The following is a 20,420-nucleotide window of genomic DNA, read 5'->3' as shown; positions in this document are numbered from 1 at the left end:
AATGTGTCATCCAGATATATCTCCTGGTTCAAAAGAAGCAATAACTGATGGCATCACTTTCTCTTACCAGTGGGGAAAAAAGTCACTGGTGACTTTTCTATGAAGAGCAGAGCCATGGTTAAAAACATGTTTAATATAATCTTTGAAGTTAGGGTTGTAAAATGCACTTGAATATAAATGAAAATAAGTGTGTCTGTCTGGTTTGAAGTGTTCTTGGAGCCAAAAGAATGAATAACAACAGTAAATATTTACTACTTGTAGTTTCTAAAAATTTTGAGGAGCTAAAAATATGTAAATCAAAGCATGAATGTTGTGGCCATCCAATAAAATGGAATAACTTAGAGATTTCAGTAGAAATTTCACTGGGAAAAGCTCCTCACGCTCGTGTAAATCTTCTGTGCTCTCCAATTGACATTGGCACCCAAAATTGTTCTGAACCTGTATGATTATGCAAAAATCCTCTTTATGCTTTGAAGGGATCATGTGTGCTTGGGCTGACTAAGCCTGAAAACATTTCACCAAAAAGCTGGAGCACCCAGTGCTGGTAAACTTAACACTCTCCTCTCAAGTCCAAGTAGATGTTTGCTGCTTCTTTTCTGGGTTTTTTGTTTGTTTGTTTGCTTGTTTGTTTTTTAATCTTGCCCAACTTAACTAATGGTTGCTCTGGAAATTTCCATGGAAAAAGAGAATGAGATTTTTTCATCATGATGAGGGTGTTCTCCCTCTCAAATGAAGAGTGCCCTAAGTGCTCCTGTGAAAGAAAAGTGTAATAGCAATTGCTAAGGGGTCCCTTGTTCCTTCTTTTTTTTTCTGTTGAATTTTTGGGGGGAGGGTAGGGGTGTACTGTGTTGGTTTTTTGGACTTATTTGGTTGTTTTTGTTGTTTGGGTTGTTATTCTGGGTTTTGTTTTTGTTTTTGGGGTTTTTTTTTACATAATGAATCAACCAATTACTGCCTAGGCATCTTCTTAAAGCTTAAGTTTTATTTTAGTGAAAACGGAGTCATTTTGTGGACAGCTAAGAAAGAATGGAAACATTGGTTTAAATATTTCTTGTCTGATACAGAAATTCAGCCAAGATGTTCAACCATATTGGAGAGGTTTTTTTAAGGGACATCTCTCTCTGTCCCTTCTGTGAAACCTCTTAAGGACTGATTATGACATTTCTTTGAGGAATGAGGACCAGGTTCAGTCTCTGCTTTGACTCAAATTGAACTGTAAATTCTTCATATATCAGCTGAATTGTTCCTGGGTTTATAGTTCATTTGCTTCACATTTTCTGGCATGGTAACAAGTTCAAAAAAGAGTAATGATGTAAAATTGTTTATTATGTTTAAGAGAGCCAAGTTGAAAATTGCCTGATCCTACAGCATGGCAGTCATAAGAAATACATCATGCTTAAACATTCAGGACTTTTACCAGCCATTCAACAGAGTGCCCTCACAGCAGTCCTACAGTGAAATGTGTTATTTAAGTCAACACTACTTACCTCTGTTAAGTTTTTACTGAGACTCCCAAGAAAAGCTGGAACTTCTGACAGAGCTGAAACTAAATTCAGCCCAGCACAGAGGGCAGCAGCCCAAAATGTAGCACTTATTGTTCCATTAAATGGGTAGAATTCATCATTAGTGAGTCATTTCCAGCCAGAGACCACAAGTTAACACTAGCTGAATATAATTTTCAATATCAGGTGGAAAAGTAGTATTTCTCAAAGAATGAGTGAACAACATCTGTATAATTTTAGATTGTAAATAACAAGTGCATTGTCACTAACAGATACCATGTAATTATCAGTAGTTTCAAAAAGACACTCATTCCCTCCCTCATTTACTTTTACTGAGTGATTGGAGCTGAGATTTGCAAGCCTAAATACCTGCAAGTAATTGTAGCCTGGTTTTTTAAGCTGCTGCTCTCCTAGCCTGTTGGCTTTATTGAGTTCCCAGCATTTCTGAATTGGAGGCTGATCCTGTTGGAATTCCACTGCTTGGAATACCATATCTGAGGGGCTATCTTGGGCAAAACATTCCTATTCCTTGTGCAATTGTGCTTTGCACATGACACCAAACATTACAGTGACACACAGAACGCTTCCAGTAGCTTTCAGTGCATCTTCTTCCTCCTCAATCATTTTGAGCAGTGTGTGGTTAAATCTCCTAGAACGCAATCAGTCTCTCAGAATGATGATCGGAAGGTTCATTGGTTAAATTTGGTCTGGGCTCCCTGCAGTCGATTATAAACCTTTGCACTAAAAAAGTTAGGCACAGCCTCTGCCACTTAAATTAATAAAAAGTGCCGTCCTTCTGTTCTTTACTGCAGTAATTTAAAACTTTGACCCAATCAACCCCTGAATGCAAATGAGGGAGCAATCTGGAGAAACAGAGTGTTGATCCAGTCAATCTACAGCCATTTTCAGAGCAGGTTTTAAAGATGTACGTGACATTGGCCATTAGTGAGCCAGCAAAGATGAATGGGCCAATAAACTAACATATTTCACTTCTTTCATCTGCCAAGATGAAACATCATCTTGGTGTTTGGCTGCTTTTTGTTGTTTGGCCTTTTATTTTCTTAATTTGCACGACAGTATTATGAAAGGCATGCTATCAATCCTTTAATTGACTTTTCTAAAGGAATAATTTTTTCCAATAAGTCCCCTTGAGTGGGTTGATCTTGAGGATTTTGATTTTCTTCATATTTTTTCCTTCGTAACTCATTAAAAAGACTTTGATTTTTAAAGATATTGTTTCTAAGATTGTTTAGAAAACAAATGGACAAATGAATGTTTGGCATTGCATTTTAAAAATGAGAGTGACTGAGCTAGTAAAATTAATCATCCAGAAAAAAAAAACCACTTATGTTTGTTTTTCTAGTTTTGTTTCATATTCAGTTGCTTTAGGTGTTTTGTGAAAGTTCAGAGCAATTTTTATCAGTGCAGTTTTTGTTGAAAATGAACAGTTATTTTCAGTCATTTTCAGTCATAGTAAGTCCAGAATATGTCTGAGAGAGCAAAACATGTCTTTGCAATAATTAATAAATTATCTGACACCTGTCAATGGAGAAAAAAAGAAAAAAAAGCAGCCTATTGTTGTGGCAGTGTTAATTTTGCAAAGACATTTTCTTCTTGAAGTTTTCTTCCGAACAAAATTCTAACGTTTCTTTTTAGGTATTATTTAGGTGTTATCTGTTGGACTATCAAGAATAAACTGAAATAAGATTTAAGTTTAATAAACAGTTTTACATTGATAGTAAAAAGGTGCAGGGATATTGTCAACAAATTCCTTTGGGTTGTGCTGTTTTGTTTTCAGAGCAACTGGGATTTTATTTTATTTTTATTTTGAATTATGTAGTTTGTCATGACGAGTTATATTCATGGTGCTTTGCGGTGTTTCGATCAGCAGTTTATCTTGGGGTCTTAGAACATGCATTCATTTATGTGTTTAGCTGACCAGCTGCCTTCCCTTTTTTTCCTTTTCCAATGTGACATTAAAATGGAGCGGTTCCTTGCAAGGGTCTTTTAGTGGAAAAATTATCTCACTCCGTGTGACGCTAAACTGTTGCCCTTTCCAGGAGGGCTCTACCCTCTCCCCTGCCCCATCTCCAGCAGAGGTAGAGCAGCCCCCTCCGTGCTGGCCAAGCCCCAGTCGCCCCCCGCCTCCTCCCACAAAGAGGTGAAGTCCCCTGGGTCTGTAATTGCCAGGAGATGAAGCGATGATGGGGAGTGATCACAGTCAATAGCTTTGATTAACAATAAGGTGGAAAATTAGCAATGCTAGCATTCAGCTCCCCTGCCTTCCCGTCCCCATATGCTCCCCGCAGCCTGCGCTGGCTGGTTAGCAGGGTGGCCACCGTGCCTGGCTGGCTGCAGAGCCACGCTGGGAGCGGGCAGAGGGGACAGTGGGCAGCTTTTTGGGGACCCTGCACAATGCTCCCGGCCGTGCCCCTGCGGGCTCCGCCACGCAGGCAGGGCAAGGACGAGGCGTGTCGGGCGCTGGCACTGTGGCTCTTGCTGTCGTGTGTGGATTTGATTGTGTCTGGACGTGTTGTGATCAAAATGGCAACTACTGTTACTCCTGTGACCCCATCAGCAGCTCTGGTGTTGTTTCCGACAGACTCCGAAGACCTAGAGAGGGGGAACGACAGCGGGACTCCACTCCCCACCTCTGATAACGGCGACAATTCGCTGGGCTACACAGGTAGAGTGCACCTTTCCAAAATATTCCTGACTGCCTCCTTCTGACACTTTCCACTGCATCTGCCATTGCCACCTGTGTACGCTCCTTTAACCACCTTTGATCGCGGGCTCTCTCTCACCATCACCTTTAGAAGTTCAACGTTGTTAGTGCGGTCAGGAAATATTGTTGTGGCTTTTACCTAACCACGATGACTGTCCTTGTGTGTGTGTCGGTACATGTCAATGATTGAAATGTTTAAATTTGCCCTGTTGAGACAATGCACCCATTGTTTTTCTTTGAACTGTATATATTAGTGCACGAGGAAATATATCATCTCAAAGAAATTTTTCCAAAGACCGAGGGGATTTTTCCATATGTTTATTCGGGGAATTTTTTCGCTTTGTTTCTCTGGTAAACAAAAGTAGAATATGTTGCAGCAGGGAAGAAAACCCAAATGAGACTAAACTGTGATTGGAGAGGAGTGTGTTTCATTGACTTCTGCTTTGCATAAACTACAGAAATGTGTCTCTAGGCCAAATAAGAAAAGCCACAGCATAAGCAACACCATACAGCAGTGATCTCTGAGGAACCCGATCCTGTAACTCCTCTGCAGCCTGAAATGCTACCCAGCTCCAGGAGTCAGTGACCACAGCCCAGTCTCAGCTGCAGTCACGGGTTTTCATGAACTACTGGTGGTCCAGGGTGACTCAGATATTCCTAAGACAGTCTTGAAGGGTAAAAGAAGAGGATAAGCAGGTACAGAAGAGAGAGAGAGAGAGCAATTTCTTGTCTATTTGTAAAACTTCAGGTCCTGTTATATGCCACTTACAGTGATTGCAGCTTTCATCACCTGCCCCTCACAACCGTCTCTGAATGTGGTTTAAAACCTTGACACATAATTTTATTTCAGTTTAAAATACTTTTTTTTTTTCTAAAAAGCTAAAAGAGTGTAAAGCAATACAAATTTCTCCTCAGTCAAGATAGATGGCTTTTTAGGAAAACATCACATGAATCCTGTTGCATGTGGATTATTTAGACTTTTCTACATTCTGAATATGCCTATTAATTTTGTTCTAAATTCTTCCCATTGCATGCTCCAAGTTTATCACGTACATTTCTGATGTATATGGGATCATCATATTGACAAAATATAGCTTAAAGAATGGGGGGGTTTCCATCATGATCCCAGGTTCTCGTGTTTAAACAGCCATTAATTTACTTGGAACAGCAAGCCAGACTCTTTTAATAATAAACTGGCTTAGTTTTACCTGGAGATGAGCAACCCTTCAGCCTCCTCCCCCATCCCTGGTCTGGGGCTGGTGCTCTGCAGGCGATTCCTGCAATGACAGGTTTACACCTGCCCACGAGGTGGGAGAGAGGCCCTGTATGCACCCCAAAAGCCCCCTTAGGCACAGGAGCAACAGGGGTGAGAATTAAGAGGGAGAGCCCATCATTTTTCCCACTGGAGAGGGGCTGGAGGCTGAGGCAGGGGCTCCCATGACGAGTGTGCCGGGCGGGAGATGGCAGGCAGAGTGTGCAAGGGCTGCAGGCAGTCCTGCTCCAGGATTCAAGGCAAATAAAGCAGAGTTTAAGACAATACCTCCATTTTGAGCCTGGGGACTTGGGACAATGTCCCAAACAGAGCACAGACCCTTCTGCATCTGTCCAGCCCCGAGGATCCTTGTCCTGTTCCCGGGTGCACACGAGCAGCTGGGCACTGCACCCCAGGAACGGCGTCTGAGGGGCATTGCAGCTGTGTGACCTGCCTCCCCAGGAGTCACGGGGCATTTGAGAGCACTGACAAAGTCAACCCCTGCTCCAGTAGCTCCCCAGAGGCTCCACTGCCTAACTCTAGGCCACATTTTAATAGTTGTTTTCCAAATAGGCACAAAATTCAGGACCAAGTTAGAGGCAAACACAAGCTGAACAAAAATTAGCACCTAGAAGTTGACTGATCTTGTTTAATCAAAGATTTTGTGCCTCTATTTGCATGAGCACCAAGTGAAGGAAAGACCAAGCTTTTCACATTTAAAGATTTAGTGATCTAGGTTTTTTCTCCACTATGTAATAGTAATCAGTATCACTATGTTTGTATATCTTGGTTTATATGGAAAAGCCCTGAGGTATTGATTAAAATTAGTCCAGCAGGTGTCTATAGTAATCAGTAAGAGATTTAAAAAAATAATGTTCATTGGAATGCAACCTTATAGGTAAAGTTGCCTTTTTCCCCCCTCCTAATTGTGGGCTCATTCATATGGACCTGATATGGAATTAATGGATTTTACACAAGTATTCTTAGATTGTTTTTTACCTCTATTACCTTTACAATTCTATTCTCCAAAAGGAAAATCATTCCAGAAGCTTGTTAGTACTGAAAAATCTCTGCCCCTTTCCTAAAATCCCTTGGATTAAGTCCAGGATGCCTGCACCCATGGGTGAAATAAAGAGCAGTTTATTTTTCAGTCATGTATCTATCTTCAGGTGGTGCCAGAGTGAGCAAAACCCAGGCAAGCTGATAACAGCTGTCATACCATAGGCTTGTGCTTTTTTGCTCATGCTGAGAGCACTGACACCTCTGCAGGGCACATCTCCTTCCCAGTGAGTTTAGCTGCAAGGTACAGAAGCGAAGCATTCACTTGTATGGGGAAGTTTCAGGATTAAAGATTATAACTTTTCCTACATCTTTTTCTTGAGTTGAGAAGTAAGTTCATGCCAAACATTAAACACATCAGTTTCAGGGGGGCAAGAGGAGATAATAACCCAAAATGTTTCAGATAAATTTCAAGTTGTTAATATACTTTAAGATTATTACAACAAGGAAATTATGAACTTCTATTTGATTTGTCATGGTTCTCAGTATGTTATAGGACTGAACTCTGGATTTTTTTTTTTTTTAATCATTACGGTAAAGTGATATCCAGTAGATGTTACACTTTTTATAGATCATCAGGATTTTATAATCAAAACAATTATTAATAGTTATTAACTGTAGACACAGCTGGAGAAGCTTTATATGCATCGATGTTAAAGATAATAGCTTTCAAAAAGCATTTGTAATGTGCAGAGATAGGGGCTGAATAAACCACAGAATCAAGAAAAGGAGTTCAGCCACTGAGGATTGTTCCACATGACATGGTGTTAGACCAAAGGAGTTTAAAATAAAGGCTTTTTCTTGCATATATAATACCACAAAAGAATAAAAACCCCTCTAAAAGCTGATGTGACCCCACAGGCAGCAAAGATGCTAGATGCAGGTGGATTGATTCAGCAAAGAACTGGCAGTTTAAAAAGTTAAGAACTTTTATCTGTAACTCTGTCAGTTTAAAGAAAAGAGGCTGGAAGATTACCTTGTCTGCATCTTCACAAAAGATCAGTCCTATGCAGTCCAGGTCATATTGGAAAATAATTGCATAGTTAAGATGTGTAACAGCAAAAATCTAAGTAGCTGTTCAAACCATATGCATAAAGGACAGGCCAAATCACAGTGAGATTCAGTAGGAAAAAAGCGTATGAGTTAGACACTTTGTGTTCTATTTAATTTGCCCTAAGGAAAGCACCCAAAGTAGCTTTCTGAAATGCTGCATGAGCACACTTGCTTCTCTTTCTACAGACTTTAAGGGGACTTCAGATGACTGGCAGTGATGTAGGTACCTAAAAATGATTGCATGTAATTCCACATCCACATCAGCTCAGATCGAAGCTCAGAAAGGAGAACCAGGTGATAGGCATGAGAGTACATAATGAAATTTAATTTCATCACCCAAGGAAGATAAGGGAATGGAAGATGCAAGTAGGAATTCAATTCTTTGTCAGGTTAAGGCTGTGGACATGTTAGACCAAGCTATTGTTTAGACAGTTATTTTAGACGGGAAAGAAACCCTAAAGTTACTCATTATGGTTTGGTTTGGTGTGGTGTGGTTTGGTGTGTGTTTTTCTTTTTCTTTTTCTTTTTCTTTTTCTTTTTCTTTTTCTTTTTCTTTTTCTTTTTCTTTTTCTTTTTCTTTTTCTCTTTCTCTTTCTCTTTCTCTTTCTCTTTCTCTTTCTCTTTCTCTTTCTCTTTCTCTTTCTCTTTCTCTTTCTCTTTCTCTTTCTCTTTCTCTTTCTCTTTCTCTTTTTCTTTTCTTTTTTTTTTTTCCCCCATTTAAATCTTGGAGAAAATAATAGGGACAAACAAAAGAGGAAGGGAAGCAAGGAGAAAGGTCTAGCAGAATTCCCACTGTATATCAGAGGAAGAATGTGGAAAACCATATGAATAAGATAATGGAGGAACTCAGGGGATGGAGAATCTAGGAAAAAAAATCATAGAAGGAAGTGCCTTTAAAAACATCAGGGTTTCTAAAAGAAGGGCTTGTATTTAGTCACTAAATGGAGCAGCTGATGTGCTGAGTGATGTCCTGGAGAAGCTTTGAGAACCACAACTCTGCAGCAGGGAGTAGGGACCTGAAGACCATAAGATAAAACTATCTTGACTAAAGCTGCTAAACACATTTCTCCATTTAATATTTACCGTTAGAGCAGATTTTAAAGAAAAGACTGAAGGAACTTGTATTTCCACATCAGATATCACATGCCAGCCTGAATAGTAAAGAAAATGTTTCCTCTTGGCTCACAGACTTCTTTTTTCCTCCCCCAAAATAGTGCAAAGGCAGTAGGTGTCAAGTATGAGCCTCAGTTATTTTCCACATAACCAGTGGCTGCAGAGTAATCTCTGAGATTGCATTGTGCTGTGCTATTGAAGTGTGTGCAAGCAGGATATCCCAGGAAGTAGCACATTTCCTGTTAAATCAACTGTGACATAAATATTGGGGATCATTTAACAGATCACAGAGTATCTCTTGTGTTTCAGAGACCAGGAGGATGGCTTGTTAAATTAACACTGTAGAGTCAAACATTTGCAGGCAAGGATCACCACTCCTCATTAAGTAGCGTCATAACTTTTTAAAGGGATATTTCCAAATACTTTTTTTTATTCCTGGTTTTCTCAGAGAACTCTTCCAGTATGGAAAGAAACCCTGTGACTCCCAACTGAAACATGAAATTAGTCTTCAATTTTTCCTCCCTGATTTTAATCATGAAAATATTGTGGTGGTATTCTTTTGCTCCTTTTTTTCTCACATTGCCTTTCTTCTTTACTACTATGTTGTTATGTCATCAGGAGAATTGTTCTTAGTGGATCATAGCTTGTGCCATGTGAAATAGGACAGGCTGGCCTTGAAGAGCATTTTAAGAAATGAAGGGAAAATCTCTCTTCATTTCATGGCCACATCTGAGACATTTCTTCCTCTAGTCCTGTAATACTTTATGCTATGTATTGTAGGGTGCTTGTTTTGAAAAGTGGTAGTTCATAAATCATGTTCAAAAAAACATTACTTTGACATCAGAGGTGGAAATCTAATACCCTGTGAGAAATGGGAGTATGTTTTACTTTTTTAAGATTAGTAGAGGTGGTAAATGCACATGCAGATTTTGTGGCTGAGAGGAAGAGGGGAGTGGAGAAAAAGCTGTGATATGCAACAGGATGAGAAATAAAAATATTGGAAATAAGTATTTACTATTTGATATTCCTTCTAAATTATCATCTCTTGTGTAAGTTAGAAAGATGAATATTGGAGAAAAAAACACATGGCAAAAGCAGTTTGGCTAATGGGTTTCAAAAAGTGACAGATGAAGGTGTAGGTTGCAGAGTGCGGATATTTCTGATTTGGAGCTGTAATTTCAGATGGGAAGCAGGTAGCTAGAGATGTCTGAACAAAACAAAAATCCTATTTCCATGCAAGAATTCCAAGTGAGCTGTTGGCAGGTCTCATTTTGCACTGCATTCATTGTGGCAACCACCTGTAGAGAAAAACAAACACTTGTTTGCACTGCAGAAACAACAGACATCTGGCAGGGCTAAATGAACAACCAGATCAGATAGCAGCAACTTTATTTTTTTTGCAGAAGCCTTATTGCTAGTGGTAATACACAGTAAACTTCAGCTGGACTTTGACATCTCAGGATATGTATAAAACTTGCAGTTAAAACCCTTTTCCCAGTCTTTCTCTTTTTTAAAACTTGCTAACTGAGCGAGTGTGCTCTTGAGTCACTGGGAGAATGAACACAAAGCACCATGATTCCAATTTTACAAACTTACTTCTTAGAGTACATCTGCACTCTAAATCCAGGAACAGATGGGTACTGTTACGCCTATTAAAAAAAATAAAAGAAAGAAAGAAAAGAAAAAAAAATAAAACCCCCCTGTTCTTGTCTGTCAGAAAAGCTCTCTGTCAATCTAAACTGTCAGAAAAGTCCTTTCAGTTTTATCTTCCTCTTTGCTGGCAGCCTTCTGATACAGATACTGAGGATTTGTTTTTAATATGTATTAAAATATAGATGTAAATATAACACCAGGATTGCATGTCACTGAGAGTGGGAAAGACTGATATGAAAGCAGTAATAATTTAACCAAAACTCATATTAGCAATATTGGAGCACAGGTACTCTCACATATATAAATCTTGTACTGTAAATTTTTATGAAAAACTTAATAGAAAATCTCCTCCTCCAAGTATTGTATTATACTTTAAGGCAGAGGTTTTATACTTTAAAGCAGAGTTTTATTAAAACAGAAAGCATGGCAATGTCCCATGTTCCTCAAACAGTGAGAGCTAAAATACCGAGTGAAAAATTTGTCCAATATCGACTTTAGCAGCAGAAAATACCTCTATATTGTTGAGGTGCTAGGAATTTTTCTAAAAAATCATATCTCAGGAGGATGAATTTGAGCTTGAGAAGATGCAGGAAAGAGCTATTAAAATAGTTAGGGAATAAAAAGTTTATTTTGATGGAGGCCTTAATGAAAGGAAGATGTGACTGCATTTGTTGCCAGCCTTGTGATTTTAGAGAACAAATAGAAAAAAAGCACATTGCTTATTCAACTTAGAGAAATCCAGTTATTGATAAATAGCTTATCTTCAAACTTCAAACTGGGCTTTTATAATAGGGGATTGTAAACTGTTATTTGTGTTACCCCTTGACAAAAGATGAAGCAGTTGAAAAATGGGTTTTAGTTAATTTAGGATAGACATTTAGGATGTGATACAGGAGCAGATTCTAAAGCCCTTCTCAGCCAGGAGTTTAAAATCTCCTTTCCAAATATTTAAATTTGTGATAGGCTGTGAGAGGCTGTGCATGCTCGATTTGATTCCCCAGGATGAGCATTTTAATCTTGAGTTCATGTGTTCCTAATTAATTATAAGACAAGTAAAATCAAAATAAAATGCATTCACAGCATATTATAGTTTCTCTTCTCCATTTGGGCTGTCACAGACAGGAACCCCTGGAGCTGATGAGAGGCTTTCTGCTGAGGGCCTCCTAGCAAGAGCAAAGACAGAGCAAATTACCCTCAGACACTGCTGTCAGCTCAGTGAATTAAGTATGCAAAGCAATTTGTGAAGATGTTCTGAAGTGCAAATTTCTGCCACTAGGTCAAAAGAGTATGAATTATCACAGGATGAGCAAGGTAAGAGGACATCATTCCCCATCTTCATCAGGGTGTTAGACAAGTTAGTCTTTGATTTTAGCCAGGCAAATTGTTTTATTTAAAGAAGCAGGAAGTTGGTAATGCAGATGATTATACTAAATGCATAGCAGTGAAATGCACTGAATAGATGAGAACTTTAATTTATTGTGTCTAAAATAATGTACTTTCATGAGTAGTACAGGAAAAGAAAAATGTTGAAATGTATTTTCTATAATTTAGATATTAACATGGTTGTTTATTTATCATAATAATTGCTATATAGGATCATGGATGTACAGGTTCATTCAGGTTGGAAGCAATGATTGGAGGTCTCAAGTCCAACTTGCTCAACAAGCAGGGTCAGGTATGAGGTCAGACCAGTCTGGTCAGGGCTTCACCCAGTTAGGTCTTGAAAACTTCCAAGGACAGAGCTGGCACAGCCTCTCTGGGCAGCCTGCTCCACTGGCTGCCTGTGCTCATGGGGAAAAAACACTTCTCCAGTTGAGTCTGAACCTCTCTTGCTTTGACTGGTGCCTGTTGCCTTTCTCCCTGTGCTGTGAGGAGCATGTGCCCATCTGCCCAGTGACCCCTGTCAGCACGGACAGGGAGGCTGTACTGAGGTTTCCTGAAACCCTGAGGTTTCCTCTTCCCCAGGCTGAGCAAGCCCTGGTTCCTCAGCCCCCCAGGCAGCCTCCAGCCCTGAGCATCCTGCCTGGCCCTCTGTTGAACTCAGCCCAGTTTGCAGTGGCTTTACTGGGAGGCCAGTAAAGGCTGAACTTGCCTGAGTGCCCTCCCAGCAGTGCTGCTCCCCAGCCTGCATGGATCCAAGGGGCTCTTCCTGCCCTCCCTTCTACAGCAGGACTCTTCATCTGTCCTTGCTAAATGTCATGAGGCTGCTGTGGGACCATTCCTCCTGCTTGCTCCCTGCAGGAGCCAGCCCTGCTCTTGGACGTGTGCACTGGCTCCCCCAGCCTGGTTTTGCCTGTCAGCATGAGGAAAGTGCCTTCAGTGCCCTCCTCCAGGTGACCTTAAGCAGGTCAGAGGGACAGGGAGGGCCCTCTTTTGTTACATTTCTCTGGGTCGGCTGCAGCCCATCAACATTAACTTGTGATGGGGTGTATCATCGAGTTGTTGCTCGTCTGGTGGTTCACCCATCCAGACCATAACATCCCTGCTTGAATGCAGGAAATATGTGGGAGACGGTGCTGAACCCAATACATGGGAGTCTAAAAACACAAATGGTCCATCAATTTAGGATTTCTCATCAAAACTGATCTCCCCTGTTTGCAGTTTTTAACTGCAGCTCATGTCCCAGAGTTAATACATTAACATCTGTCAGAAGATGCACAGTTATTTTTGTCAGATCCCCCTGGAAGTGCTGCCAGCCATTTATTTTCAGTGCTTTGTGTGTGTTTGTGATTCTTGTGTTGCTTATCCATAAACCAGAACAAGCTGAACCATCACCTGCTAGTGTTAAAACATTGTAGAGAGCTTTTTAGAAGGAACTGTATCGATTTTCAGTGACCCTTGTACAAGGAGGGAGATGTTTTCCTGTGGTACAATTTACTGGAGAACATATTATTTATAGGGCTTTTGTCTAATACTTCCTAAAAGGCAGTGAAAAACTACTACTAAAACTCACTGCTTTCCTTATTGCAGAAAATACCAATTTATTTTTCACTCTTAAATATAAGCAGAACCCTGGTTTTTTTAACTGTGAGTACTTTGAAATGATCTCTTCCAAACCACTAGCTTTTTTATTAGATTCTCTGCCTCTGCTTAGACTCTTCCTTTTTTTCCCATCAGATGGTCCTTGTGAGGTAATAAGATCCAGTTGCTTCACCCTCCTTCTCTTTTCTTTAATTTTCTTTCCCTAATTTCATGGTTTGTTTCTGAATAACTGTCACGAAAAGAAGGGTTGCATTTTGACTAAATTTGGAATAGAGTAACCAGTGCACTCATACATTCATAACTTAACCACTCAAAAAAACTCACCAAAAAAACCTTTTTTCTCTATTTATTTCTGTCTAATCTTTAGAAGAACATATTTCTCTATCTTTTTTCTGGAGTAGTGCAACACGAAATATAAAATTTTGGTTTTTCTGTTACGAGTGAATACTGCCGAAGGGAGACCAAATCACCTTTCAGTAGATTTAAACTTTTGATAGCAAAGTATAATTTCTTCCATTTCAGCAAGGTAGTTTGCTTGTGCTCTGGTGTGTAATGAGACCTTTCATCATTTCATATGCAGATTACTTTATTTTTGATTAAAGACAAGTGGATATTATTGCAGTCTTTCCATCAATGGAAATTATAAGCTTTGACAGGAAACTCAAGATAAAGGAGAAAGAATGTAAAAGCAGCTTCTTGATCAAGTGGTTACAAAGTTAGTGTTCTGGATTTCTTCCAAAACCTCAAAAGGCAAATTAACATAAAAGTCTGGTGGGAAGGAAGATGCCTGTTTCACTTGGAAAAACTACTGTGCAGTGTTCAAGTATTGCAGAGAGTTTATAGACCCTTTTTAATGGACAGTAAGTACACCACAGGAGGCTGCAAATGGCTTTAGGGTTATTTTTCCTTGAAAATTCCAGCTGTTTAATTACAACATCCAGACCATTATCATATGGATCAAATAGGAAACTTATCAGTGAGATATACTGTAGAAATCTGTGGGAACACTGTGAAGAGTGTTGTGCAATATGCACTCAAATGATTTTCCGTTCTTGAGCACACAGCATCACCCATAAGTTGACTGGATTTTTATGCAAAATTTAGATGCATGCATATAAGTACTTCTATTTCTGTCTTTATTAAGAGTTAATAAATTATATCCAGAACATGATCAAAAGCCAGGTATTATTCAACAAGTAATTAAATAAACCCTCTATAAAAAAACAAGTGAAATTTTGAAAGAGAGCAGATATAGACATCACACTCAGAATTTGATACACACATATGTATTTGGAGGGCTTTGCAAGAACTGAAGATTTGGAGAAAAAAATAAAATTCTCAGTAATGACGTTTTGATTTTTCCCTTTTTCATGTGAGCATGGCTGAGCCCTGGCAGAGGCTTCCCAGAGAGGCTGTGGAATCTCCATCCTTGGAGATAATCAACCAAGCCACCTGGGCATGGTGGAGAAGAGGGACTGAACAAGATCAACTCTGCAGGTCCCTTCCAAGTTCAAGCAGTCTGTGATCCTATAATGTAAAAACTTTCACCAAAAAAGAAGCTTTACAGATCTTAACCTACCTGAAGATAACTGTTTTCTTGGCCAAAAATGTTTCTTGAAAAACCAAAAACAGGATGGGAGAAACAGCAAGATTGTTTGTTGGCCCATAAAGTGAGAACGCAGAGGCATTTTCTTTCCAGGAAAAGATAGAAAACATCACCAAGATTAGGAGATGTTTGCTCTTTATTCCAGAAGCACAAACTAGAGTTATAGAACCCTATTATTGAGAGGGATGTGCTTTTGCCATGCTAGTGTGTTAGAATATGCCTCTATAGTCCATGTGCTTTATAAACTTATTAATTTATATATAAACTCAACCTGTCAGTTGTAGGCTGATCCACCTGCATACACACGAGTGTTTCAGGATAGCTTGTCTCTGTGTTTCTACATGCTGAATATCGATCCAAACCAAGGCAGCTACAAATATCAAGAGAGTAGGGGCTCAGAGGAGAAGAGAATAGAGAGGATAAATGATTAATTTCTATTTTAAATCCATGTGACTGTAAATATAATACCTAGAAAGAATATACCTGTTGAGATCTCCTTCTTATCTGGCTCTGTAAAAGTTCTCTGACAAGTGAATGGATCTAGTTTTCAAATCTGAATAATTAATTCTTTTGTAATACCCATATGGCATCTTTATGAATTTTCTGCTCACTTTGTTGGGAAATGCCCTTGTATTAAGGTTAAGGTCTTTTTGTAGCTGCAGATGCTCTTAAAATCTGCTGTCCAGAAGCTGAACTGAGATAAAGAAACAGCGTCACGACGCAGTTATTTTGGCAGCCTGATCAAAGCAGGCCGGCTGTATTTAGGCAGACAAGAGTATCAAAGGGATGCAGTTTGAAAAGGCTGAGTTAGCACTCCCAAAACTGTGTCCCTGTGATATGCTCTGCAGTGCTGCTGGCAGAGCACACAGCGTTGGGAAGTGCTGTACATCCGTCAGGACGCAGCTTGAGCCCGATAGAGTGAGAAATTATGATTCACTGCAACCTCTTGCTGCTTATATTAATTTCCCTCTAGCCATAACACATCTGTTCGTGGTAAGACTGATCCAATGCCCATCCAGCTACAGTTGAATTATTTCAGCAAGCATTGGACTCCGTAAATATTATCCATGGGAAGAGTTTAAAAAAAGGAATTTACTTAAAACTGAGTTAAGAGAATGAGTCCAACTGGAACTACACGGCGCCCTAAGTTCTCTAGCAGCTTCTCAAATGTAGTTTCCTTCATTTTTTACCATGATAGTGGAAAGTCCTGTCCTGTGAGGTATGGAGTAATTTGAATATTTGGTTTGCTTATTTATTTCTCTTTTCCAAGAGAAATATTGTATTTCTCTTGGAAATAATCTAATACAATTTCTATTGTATTAAAACACTCAAACAGTCAGGACAAGAACTTGAATTATACCCAGCCTCTTGTAAAATAACCCATCATTTAGAATAAAGTGAAATATTCTGTATAAGTGGAATCTTATATTTCTTTTCATCTTACACAGAAATGAGTGAGTGAAGCACTGAAAATATCCACTGGCCACTTGTCTCTTCTATTGAAATGGAGCAGCAGTGGAAAAGAGCTTGAGCGATTTGCTGTTTTCCTTGCAAATGGGTTCCTTTCAAATTATTTAGTCAGCATTTCCTGCTGAGTCTGTGAGTTTGGCTTCTTAGTGTCACGACAAGGATAGAAAGAAATTGAGAGTCTGGGGGTGAAAGTGTAGAGGACTGGAAGAGTTTGGATGTTTTCTGTACTTTGTATTCCATAGAAGTACAATTAGAGAAGTGATTTAGACTCATGGCATAAAAATATTTAGACTCATGGCATAACAAAGTCATCTGATTTAGAGGTTTCTTTATCTGTGTTTTCAGAACACACTGGTCTGTAAGAAACAGGAGTTGTGGATGTCCCATCCCTGGAAGTGTCCAAGGCAAGGCTGGATGGGGTTTTTGAGTAACCTGGTCTGTGGAAGGTGTCCCTGCCCATGGCAGGGAATTGGGATTTTACGATGATGATCTTTAAGGTGTTTTCAGCCCCAAACCCTCCTATGACTGTTTGTTTATATAAATCAAGCTGATACGTGATAACTTGACTTGAATTTTCTGTAACATTCAGTGACATTGCTCAGAACAAAGCCCAGAGGGACTTCTTTTTTATTTAGCTAGAGATGACTATGTCCTTCCAACATACATAAAACCTACCAAAATTCAAATGCCTCCATAGTATTTGAATATCCTTTGTTCCCAACAGAGTTAAATAACAATTGCATTTGGAAAAATGCTGTCAATTACTATTTTCATGTCCTTTCTTTGTGACATTATTTAAAACTCTAACTCTGTCTAAATAATATTTTGTATTTATAAACATCTATATTTTTTAAGTGAGAGTTAAATAGGAAATTAATCTTCTAAGCTATGTTAAAAGCTCCCAGGGTTGCACCCGATGATTGTTGATTCCATTTGGAGAGACACCACCAAGGGTGTGAGTTTCCATATGAATGGTTTCTTGTCTTTTCAAGCTCTAAATAGCTTAAGGCTCACTAATTATACCGGTGCTGGGACTACCTTAACAACAGCAAGCATCAGAACATATTTTAGATGGTCAGCACAGAAGAACTAGGTCAGGGGCCTCCAGGGATTTCATCAAAAGGTTAGCAAACCTAGCAGCACACCTTGAGCACCAATCACTGAGGCTAATGAGACCTCATTTAAATAGTTTTTCAGGGAATTAGAAAAGATCACCTTCTTTTGGGAAATGAAATCTTACCCTGATTCATCTAGTAGTAGATTTTTTTTTTTTTTTTTTTTTTTTTTTTTTTTTTTTTTTTGAGTGTGTTCCTTTATCCATGCAAGGATATTAGATTAATAGACATACATAAAATATGCTGCCATTAGCACAATAAACTCTCCTTCCCTGAGACAGAAATGGAAAAACAATTCTCCACAGCAGATGCATTTTCTTTAAAATGAAGTCTATTAATCTATCATATTAGCTACTTAATGAAAACAATAACACACCTTAATTTCCTTTCCAAATCAATGAATTCCTTGATTAAGAGCATTCAGAAAATAATCTGAGTTATCTATGATGGATTATAACAATTTATACATTTCATTATCAAGGTTTTTAAGTGAAAGGGTAAAAATACTATTTATTAACATATAAAATACATATATATATATATAAAAGAAAAAACATTAACTCTATTTATTTAATATAATTTAGTAAATAAAATATGAAGATTTTGTCTTCATTTTAAATGCAATAAACAGATCTACCACACAAATATTCTTTAAAATAGTTCCACTGACGCTCATCCTTCAGTGTTTTAGCACTGAAAGGTGTTTTAGCAAAACCTAAGGATACAAAAAAATTAGACCAGCATGCCTTCAGTGCTTGTATCATCTGAGAATTATTTCCTATGTGTGTTCTTTCTAATTTAAATTACCTATGGGCAACACAAGTACCTCCTCTGGCAGAGAAACTAAATAGTTAAATACATAATATTCAAATAAGAAGCCAAGAACAGTGCCACCGAATAAAAGCAGTAGCTTTGTGTCATTCTGAAATTGTTTTTATTTTCAATGTGTCCTTTCATGTACAGGCAGGAATCATAAGGGATTTGAAACAATTAAATTTCCTTTAAAGAATGATCGTCTAAAGACAGCCTGGGAATATAATACTAAAATAGTAGAAATTAACTGTACTGCTACACCCTAACTACATTTCACAGCCTTATGTTCCCCAAAGGTGCCTGGTGTGTGTGTTGCATTCAGTCCATCTGTGCTTGATAGACACAAGTTCCTCATGGCTACCAAATCAAGCATAATACCTTTTTGTTGCACATTGCATGGCTCTCAGTGTGATAGGACGGAAAATTCTAATTCACTAAAGAGATTTTACTGGAATGCCTGATATACGTCAAAAATCTCTTTCAAAAAGCCCGTTCAGGATATTCAGAATTTTATGTGGTAGCTCCATATCATTAATTTTCTTAAATGATCTCCCCAGAGGTTTTCATTGTGTTCAAGTGAGTGGAGTACTGAGGGGTTGGTATTATTAGCTGCCACTTATAAAGTAAGAATACAAGAATTTTTCAATAGAATCCTGGGAGCTTCTTTTTTTATCAAGCAGATGAAAAAAAATAGAATGTTGAACACAAGGATATGATTTTTTTTACATCTTTGGGAAATTGTTATGATTTCTATGAGATGCCAGTAGATGAAGCATTATTTTGGCAAAAGTGGCATCCAAATCTCATTAAAGACCCCCTTTGGCATGGGTAAATTTAGTTAGACTGGGCCTGTTGATCTTTGCCAAGTGCTGTCTTGAATTATTCCATACTAAAATTCTGCATGTGTGCTACTAAATGCCATGCTCCCATTTATATTGATTATTCTAAGCTGTAGAGTTACAAATGAATTCACTATTTTTATGGAGATGTGGTTCAGTTCCAAGTGGCCAGAAATTCAGGGGGAATTGCCTTTGTTTACCAGTCCTCTACTCAGTACTGCTCAAAGGAAGGGTTAAGATTTATATGGATCATGAAGATTTATATAGATCCATGCCTAAAATTCCATCTAACTATGGATCTGACCTCTGCAAACTCCACACCTCTTCCTCAAATATATTCAATAGCAAAACTAGCAGAAATAGATCCAGTTGGATTTAAATCAATAGGAATTCTACCAAGATAGGTGTGCAAATATAAGAGTAATTAGTTGTCTGAAGTGGTGAACATCTCATTCACTCTGCAGCTACCTGTTCTCTACTCCTTTAGCAACCTCTGAGGGTAGGGAGGAACGAATGCCAGCAATCTGTTCAGCTGGTAATCTGTAACATTTTTGTCTTAGAATAAATAAGGATTCTCCTCTTAAAATACTGGAGTTGGGCAGGAAAAAAAGAATAAAAATAAGGAAGGCAAATTAGAAAGACCAAAATAAATAATCTCTGTGCAAGGTGAATAAGGTTTTACAGTAGTTAATTTTCACACATCCACTTTATTACAAGACCAGTACACATATTATTGGTCCAGAACACTAAACAAATGAAGCTATGGACTAAAGAATGTAGAATTTCACAGATGACTGCATTACAGAAATACATTTCCATTGATGAACAGTAAACATAAACAGAAATCAATGGTGAAATGGATATTGTTCCTTTGTATGTCAGAATGAATGGATTTATATTTGGGTTGAGCACTGAAAGTGTACAGTGGATGGAGAAATGCCTGACTATTTATATTAAAAATACTAAACATGATTTTCATAGATGATTACATAAAATGGTAAGACAAATGTATGACATTTCCCAAGTATTCCCAGCATTTCCTGATGTAGCTGCCCTACATCAGACAGAAACAACAGAAACCAAGAATAAGCTTCTCAAGTGAAACAAACATCAGAAAACATTTCTGTTCCTTCAGACCTCAGCAAGCTATTGGCAATTCAATGATAAGTTTTATACAGTATCACGTACAGCAAGGTGCACAGAAAAGAGCTTTACATTCTGTCTCTGGAGTACTCTCT

The 20,420-nt window shown here is 38.5% G+C and overlaps 1 protein-coding gene across 1 annotated transcript in view; it reads left to right on the top strand.

Moving 5' to 3' along the window:
• Positions 1-20,420, top strand: part of ROBO1 (roundabout guidance receptor 1) — a 684,115-nt gene that overhangs the window by 324,644 nt on the left and 339,051 nt on the right. Inside the window, exon 3 of the mRNA XM_063393929.1 lies at positions 4,105-4,188. Coding sequence (XP_063249999.1) covers positions 4,105-4,188 — 84 coding nt within the window. The remainder of the gene's footprint in view (positions 1-4,104; positions 4,189-20,420) is intronic.

Source organism: Prinia subflava, chromosome 3 (assembly GCF_021018805.1).
Source record: "Prinia subflava isolate CZ2003 ecotype Zambia chromosome 3, Cam_Psub_1.2, whole genome shotgun sequence".
NCBI lineage: Eukaryota > Metazoa > Chordata > Aves > Passeriformes > Cisticolidae > Prinia > Prinia subflava.
The sequence above is the reverse complement of the archived record's forward strand: the minus strand, read 5'-3'. Positions and strand labels throughout refer to the sequence as shown.